Genomic DNA, 8,011 nt, shown 5'->3' on the forward strand with positions numbered 1-8,011 from the left:
TGATTTTATAAATAAGAAATTTAAGGTGATTAATGATGCAATAATATTATGAAGGGTGTTAGGACTTAGGAATGCTTATATTGCAGAACATCTTCAATCATAGAAATATGTTATCAATATGTGTTTTTTTGTTTTTTTCTGCAGAAAATAAAAGATTAGTCTGTTTTTTTCCTTTTCTCCACTGAGCACTGACATGAACTCTGAAGCTTAAACTTCTCCTTTGACTTGCTAACGACAGTAGTAGTGACATTGCACAATAACAGGTTCCAAGCACAGCCAACATTCAGTGTGGACGTGCTTCAATTCAACATAGCTGTTGCACAGGTTACCCAAAAGGTGAGATGCAGAACGAGAAGGCATATAAATCGCAGAGGCAAAATGATATGATACAACAAAAATGAGCAGGCAAAAAAAAAAACAGCACTAAACTGAAGCGTAAACCTACTTCTAGCTGCTTGCGTGCAGTGAGATGGACCTGTAATATAGCTGCGTTTGGCTTCGTGCTACACAGATTCCATTCCCTACTCAACCTCTTTGATGATTCTTCTCTTCCTGAAGGGCTGCTCAGGCATGCTCCCAGGGGCACTGTGTGCACGCCTCCTTTCTTCTTTACGGTTTTCTGCTTCAATCATTGTTCGCCTTAAGTTGGCTGCCTTGTAGATTGGCTTAGGCAAGTGCCTATGCCTGCAGTACACACCAATTATGCAACATTAGCAAAGTCATTGTCCCGAGGGGTGGAGGGGGTGGGGGGTAAACAAGATGATCTATACGAGTATATTACCTTACAATCCTCTTCACTTCTGGAAGATGCTTATACCGCTCCTTAACAGCGTCTAGGTATTCTTGTTTTCTGCGTTCTCTTGGAAGAAGCTGCAAAAGGAAATAGTTGGTCTCTAATACTTCTAACAGTAAATTGTTAATAAACAGAATTAGAAAATATGCTGAAGTAAACTAAAAACACAAGTCAATGATGCACAATGTATAGGTTGCTTTTTTCAATAAGACCTGTGCACCTAGAAAAAAAAGGGACAAGCAATGGACATGGTAAGACGTGCAACAGATTCCAGAACAGGTGTTCATGAACTAATAGCGGGGAAATGTAAACAAGGTACTGAGTGGTACAGCTCTTTCTAAGAATTAGGCACAACTCATGCCTCATACTTTCATTAAATGGTCAGGCAAAAAAGGAAGAATGGCACACTAAAGCATACAGAAACATAAAACATTCAGTGAGTTGCATGCATTAGAGGACAGGGCCGATCCAGATTGTAGTGGAGCAGGCGTCTTCATGTTGCTTTGCACAGCTCTATGTTCGGATTTAGTAATTGCTGATGCAAACTAGCACCTCACAAGACTACAATGGAACCAAAAGAAACCCTAGCAGGCTATCACCTAGCATCACTTCTTAATTGAGGAATCGTTTTGGACCAAAACAGAGTAATTCAAGAGTAATACACTCTGTTATTTGTAATTAACATTGTAAAAGCAATGTATTCCCTGCAATCAATTAGAGTTGTGCTTGCCACTATTCTCAATTACTTACTATTAGTTGCAGTTCTCACCAGGAATCTGGAGCACAGTAGTTGACTGATAGTTGCTGTATTTATGTTTTCAGGTGCTAATATATGACAGTTTCCTTGTAAGTTGTACCATGCATCAATTATAAGGACAGCATGCAGTTCTTATTAACCTGTGCTGGGAGTTTCTGTCGTACAGAGTATAGACCCACAAAGTGCGCTGCTTTAGAGATCAGCAACACCAAACTGTATAAGGTTTCTTTTCCTTTCCTCTCACTGGGCAAGTGGGCATGTATATATTCCAACATGTTATGGTGGTTGTATATCATTTTTAATTCAGCGCGTCATTTTGTTTGATCTCTAAAGCAAATGGTAATAGCACAGAAAAGCAATTAAAAGCAAGAAAAAAAACAAATGGTGGGTGTGTTGCTTTGTTAAGCATTTACATTCTACAGTGAGTTATCTACTAGCGTCTTCTCCAAATTAGCTTCCAATATGTAGCAAGAAGGTAAGTGCAAATTAAAAGACATATGTAGCAAGAAACACGCCAAGGCATTGCACCAACTGGCAAACAGCAGATGGTGTTATAAACTTACAACTCCCAACTGTTCTGAAGCTTTGGATTTCCACAGCCGAAGATTTGTATCATCACTGCCAGAAACCAAATAGGTTCCATCATAGGTGTATTTCACACAAAACACCCTGCAAAGGTAAGAGGTAAATTGATTTGGGTAAGACTGATGCATGGAAATCCCATAAAGCTGTGTTCAATAAGATAGCTAATTGCCTGACAGGTAGGAAGTAACAATTAAGAACTATATATGCATCTGCAGATGAAATATTTTATTTGATTAACTTAATGCTCACTAGGTTGAGAACACTCTGCCATCTGATCTCAAGAAATAGCATCAGTAAAAAAGTAAGCTAGAATGCCAATGAAATAATGGAAAAGAACCTTTGCATCCTCTTGGTATGGTATATCTCCCTGCTATGATCACCATTATATTGGAAGATCCGTACCTGCAAAAGCATTGACAACAAAGTTGTTACTCAAAAATCACAATACATGTCTAAAATGTAATGCCATTACAGGATCTTCAAGGTTTACGTACTGTTCTATCATAGGAACCTGTAACAAATTCACGCCCTGTTGGTGAATAATCAATATCCATCCTGTGAAGAACTCATTTCATGTAAGAACGCCTTACGAAAATCAAGAATAGACAAAAGATGCAGGATATAATATATCAGTAAAAAGATCAACTGCATGGGATATTAACTTTGCACATTTATAGGATCATTTCTGGAGGATTGAATTTCACATATAAGCCTTTTACCAAGAATCTTGACTGCTTATCGATGTGACCATATAAAGCATGCATTATTGCATTTATTGTATTTATAGAAAATTGTCAGTTTTCTAGGACTTATGGTACACTTATTTAATACATTTTGCAACAAATGAACACTTAGACCTTTTACATAGCATTTGAACTTTTTATTTACCAAGGGATCAGTCTTTGCAGATATATCTATTTTAAAGAAAATGGAGTATTAGGGGAAAAAAGCTTCCAAATACTACTTACACTGCTGAAACATGGCCCTTGTGAACAACTTTGGCTTCATCCAACTTTCTAGCATCAAAGGAATAACAATTTGTATCTTCATTGGCCTAGCAGCAAAAAGCATCAGGACAGATGTCACTAAACGATAAACAGACATACACATAGTTTTAGGTCTGCATTCATATTTGTAAGGAAAGCTTAATAAGTTTTTCAGCTCCAGAACAATAGCATATAGCCCACATAATTCATTTTGACAGAGCATTATATTAAGGAAACATATAAATCTTACAGCAGTGAAGTTCATAGGTTCCCTGGGGTTCCAGCATATGGAGTTACACCTTGTCTACACAAGTAAAGGATACATTAGCTTCTTGATAGTTCAGCAGTTACTTAAATAACAAGATAAAAGTGATGTATACAGTAAGGCCCAAAAAAATAAGAGGGAAAATAGTAGCTATATTTTAATACAATCCATCCATTCTCAAGTGGAAAAGGAATTCTCTTCATAAGCTAATCATTTCAACCTATGTTTTCAGTTTGGTCGTGAATAAAAGATGCAGCAGCTACAACACAGAACATTTAATGGAGACATTGTCAACTACTCCCATCGTCCCAATATATAGCTACCTCTCAACCAATCACAACATCACCCATTCAATTTGTCCACCTACTTCCACATCTCAACCAATCACAATCATGCTTCATTTTGTTTTCTATCTCCTTAATACCCGTGCCCAACTCTAAAAGTCCTATTTTGGGACGGAGGTCTATCACAGGTACATTTTAACTGTCTAAGAGAACAAAGTAAACTTTTTTCTGTGTCAGAATTGACAATATCCACATGTTACATGTATCAGTTTTAAAATTTTAAGATATGACAAGGATCAAAAAATAAAACAGAATTCAACAAACCTTCATGATTAGCTTTCTAGCTGGGGATGACATGCGTAGATCATAAAGTGATATACTCCGATCACTGCAAAATTGATCTCATTCTGCTTTAGTGTGTTAAGAAGTTTTTGAGGGGCCAAAACAATAAATGAAGAAATTCACAGCCAACAAATAAGACTCAAAATAATTGAATGAAGGTGATTGAGCAAAAAAAAATAGTGTCCATAAAGATGGATGCATACAGAGTGACAAAGGGGAACATAAATTTCAAAATAATTACCCACCAATTATTTCTCGTAAGAACTAATCTTACCTAGCTGATGTAATTAAAACATCAGGTTCTCCAGGATTAAATCTCACAGACAGAACTGTATCTTTACCCCATTCGAAGCTATTTATTGGCTCTGACCTATACAAATGAGAATAGAATTGGTTATGGCAACAAATTAAGTGAAAGAAAATATTGTTACAAGTGAATCCTTGAATATTCTACCTGTTCTGATCCCATATATCAACCTGAGCACCTACAGTTGCGAAAAGATTGCCATCCCACTGGTGGTCAACACCCCTAAAACCAATGAGAAAAGAAAACTTGTGCTCAGTCTGAGAACCTATAGGCTAAGTATGATCAAATAAATCTGGAAGACAGCCAAGCAATGCTCTTACCAAAACGCATGCTTCCAGGTGTACACTGCTGAAGGCTATAAGCAGCAACAAGTTAATCAAATAAGATATAACACGTATAGGGCAAAATGTAGATGTGTCCATTTAGCATATACCTGAGAAGCATCTCCAATAGCATCGTTAGTGTTTACCATCTTGAGCATAGGGACTTTCCATAATCGAACACTGCAATCCATGGAAGGGTAAGTGCACACAGTAAGAACACAGATAGCCAATATTCCTCAATTACCCTTTTTTATTTCATAAATATATAGGACTTTGAAGAAGTAAAATTAATATTAGAACCTGTTTGCAAATGTTTGTTGAATACATGTGTAACCAATGTATACTTTTATGCCAAAGGCACTATAAGTTTCTTGTTTAATCATCACAAAAGGGTTGTTTTAGTGGGGTCAAACTTGTGGCAGCTTTAATCTCAGTACTACCACATGCTTTTAAAAGCAGACATTCAAATACTCAACAAAGAGCCAATGACTGAGTTTGGGAATAAAATTGTTTCATAAGAGTCACAGTCTAACTTACGTGCAGTCAACACCACAAGATACCAATAGATCACCATCAGTAGATGTCGCCAAACCCCTCACAGCACCCTGATGTCCAGGGAACTGGCAGACTGTCTTCCTATTTTTGTAAATCAACAAAAAAGAAAATTGCAAACATAAGTGACATAATTAAGAACATTTATCCTTGCAACAAGGATATGCAAAGATGAACCAGCTGATGCCATGAGTTTGGACGTAATAACAAGGAATGATCCTCTAGCATAAGTATCACCACCATTAAATTAGTACCTTGCAGCAATGTCCCATAGACGAATATCTGCCAGCAAAACAGATGCTAAAGTTAAACATTTCTGTCCAAATATAACCTAGAAATAAAGATGATAAAGCAATGCATGATTGTCAATTTGTTCTGATAAATAAATAAAGAAAACAATCTGCTTCAACATAACAGGAACTGAACCAAAAACAGTTCCAGTTTCTAAAATTACATAAAATGGCCACAGCATTTACAATACTGAAATGTAAAACAATCAGATTTAAATTATAAAATTGCATAAGAGAATGCACATTGTCATTACATTCTAAAAGTTAATTCCTGATAATAGTGCGATTATACAAGCATTAAGATGTGCTAGCATCAAATGTATGCATCATCAGATATAATTGATGCACACAAACAGGAGTTTTTTAATATATGTGTTGGATATTCTTTTTATCAATCAATGAGATACTCTATTAATCAGTCCACTGGAAATGTAGACAAATGTTCGGGTTCATAATGTAGTTTCAAAGTGCATCAGAAGACAAGAGTTCACAAGTAACTAGCTATGCAAATGTACTCAGGCAAAACACATTATGTGATTATCACCCACCAGGCTCAAAAGACAGAAAACTAAAGGTCTACATGCTATGGACTGCTGCATTAATTGAATTAGTTTATCAAATGTGCAGAAAAGAATGAATAAGAACATAAGGAGACAAAAGCAGCAGCCTATTAGAGAAATATGGTAATTACCCCCATCCATTGAGCCAGAAAATATTGCTTTCAAATAATTGGGGTTTTTCGCCATGCATGATACAGCATCAACATGGCCATCCATTGCTCCGATAAATGGCCTAGCAAATATCTGCAAATAGAGCAGCAAAGTTCACATCAAAATCTGCAGTATGGAAGAAACGAAACACAGAGAAGAAATGGCACACAAACCTTCTCTAACTTGGCAGCATTGAGAGCCCTAGTGTACTCGACCGCTTTCTCCTGAGTGCGAAGTGCTGGATCATAATTCCGGAATACTTTCTGTTGGGAGTAACAAATGGGATAAATGCTGTCAGGGCTGGAACCAGAGTAATCATATGGCCTAACCAAGCAATCAAACAAACTTTCAACCAAAGCCCAAGTTCAAAATTGTGTACACTGCTCGACCAAAATATAGATGGTGGAAGCCTCAAACTATAGCTTAGCTAGAATGCAAAACAGCATTGAGGCATCTCTTCTTCTTTCAACATCACTTATAATTAAAAAGGAAACTCTCCAATAAACCTTAAGCGTCCGACCACACGGCTAGCAAATTAGCAATTGGATTCAACACAGTCGCAGCATAAAGGAATCAAACACTAGCTCCTGGAAATTCTGCAGCTATGCCGAATTCACTACGCAGAGTTTCTACCGCTCACCCGCCATTGCAAGCGAACACAGGTAAAAGCTTCGGAATCCATGACAAGATTGCAGCAACAAAGCAGCTCCTCGCTACGTATCAGAGAACTAAATACCACGTCGCTCTCTCGCGAGATAGCGAGACAACCCACTATTCTACCAATCGAGAAGTAGCAACGGCAACAGGAAAAAAAAAAGCCCAAGGGAAGCAGAAGCAAATCGCACCTGCAGGTCCTGGCTGCGCTCCCGCGTAAACTCGTCGGTGGAGCGCGATATCACCTTCACCCTCATCCCGGCGACGGGCGCGGCGAGGAAGGGCACACCCGCCAAGCAGTCAGGAGGCACGGCCAGCCGCGGCGCAACCAAGCCGAAGGCGGGCGGGCGGGCGGGATGGCGCGGCTAGTGCTCCGGCGTTCTGCGCTGCGGAGGGCGGAGGCTGCTACCCTTGTAAACCCTAGCCGCCGCCGCCGCCGCCGCCGCGGCCGCTATAGATGGCCCAACGGGTCGGCCGGGCTGGCACGGCCCGCTACGGCCCGCGCGGCCCGTTTGTTTGAATGGAGGGACTCTATGCCGGTCGCCAGCCGAAGCGCCGGGTAGGCGGCAGCGGGACCGCGGTTTTTATCTGTTTGATCCTTTTGTATTTTTTTAATTTCAAAATCAAATCATCCATATACGTATTTATAAATCTCAATATTTTGGTCATGCCAATCTAGCCGACATCAGGAAATAATATTGCCACACCAGTATGGCATGATAGAAAAATAATAATAAACATGGGACGGTACGCGCATAGATAAATGGTAGGGAATAAAATTCAAGTCGGTCATGCCTCCGGGGAAAATGGGGAAAGGAAAGAAACAGAAGGAAAATAAATAGTTTGGGGGAAAATTAGGGGCAAATGAGCAATGACCTTTTTATTGAGGTTGATATTAGTTAAAAGCTTTGTCACGTCGAAACTTAAAATTGAGAAAACTAAGATTAAAAAGCGTACAACCTATAGGCCAAAACTCCAAATATGGGTTCTTCTTGGTGCATTGAGCATGTTCTTTAGCAAGCTCCCAATCTTTAATGGCGAATAGTATTTCTGCCACCTCGTGTAGTAGATTTGTTCTCCTATCCTCAATGATTCTTCCACGAGGACTAAATACTGATTTGGAGGATATTGTAGATATATACACCATTAACACATCTCGTGCT

The 8,011-nt window shown here is 38.9% G+C and overlaps 1 protein-coding gene across 3 annotated transcripts; it reads right to left on the minus strand.

The window, feature by feature from the left end:
- Positions 1–219: 219 nt before the first annotated feature.
- LOC102704651 (DDB1- and CUL4-associated factor 13) lies at positions 220–7,257 on the minus strand. Of its 3 annotated transcripts, none has more exons than XR_422979.3 (18): positions 7,040–7,255; positions 6,368–6,457; positions 6,176–6,287; positions 5,449–5,476; positions 5,180–5,278; positions 4,753–4,822; positions 4,640–4,674; positions 4,467–4,541; positions 4,287–4,382; positions 3,995–4,058; positions 3,372–3,425; positions 3,104–3,189; positions 2,630–2,690; positions 2,473–2,537; positions 2,114–2,219; positions 782–870; positions 446–684; positions 220–313 (listed from the first exon to the last, which is right to left on the minus strand). XR_422979.3 is itself a non-coding variant. In XM_015842238.2 (18 exons), exons 1-17 carry the CDS (start codon positions 7,103–7,105, stop codon positions 522–524), a joined length of 1,359 nt encoding a protein of 452 aa, XP_015697724.1. In that variant the 5' UTR covers positions 7,106–7,257; the 3' UTR covers positions 220–313; positions 476–521. The 3 variants fall into 3 exon arrangements, 2 of the variants coding, with proteins under 2 accessions (XP_015697724.1, XP_006643954.1); XM_015842238.2 differs by having other exon boundaries at positions 476–684; positions 7,040–7,257; XM_006643891.3 differs by having other exon boundaries at positions 220–684.
- Positions 7,258–8,011: the final 754 nt, after the last annotated feature.

The sequence above is a fragment of the Oryza brachyantha genome, chromosome 1, assembly GCF_000231095.2.
Source record: "Oryza brachyantha chromosome 1, ObraRS2, whole genome shotgun sequence".
Taxonomy (NCBI): Eukaryota; Viridiplantae; Streptophyta; class Magnoliopsida; order Poales; family Poaceae; genus Oryza; species Oryza brachyantha.

Excerpts from the sequence above, each read along its gene's own strand:
- LOC102704651 (XM_015842238.2), bottom strand. The coding sequence starts at position 7,105 with ATGAGGGTGAAGGTGATATCGCGCTCCACCGACGAGTTTACGCGGGAG. Across the intron at positions 4,675-4,752 it reads CTATTGGAGATGCTTCTCAG|CCTTCAGCAGTGTACACCTG; the intron begins GTATATGCTAAA and ends TGCTGCTTATAG. Across the intron at positions 4,059-4,286 it reads GTTTTAATTACATCAGCTAG|TGATCGGAGTATATCACTTT; the intron begins GTAAGATTAGTT and ends TCAATTTTGCAG.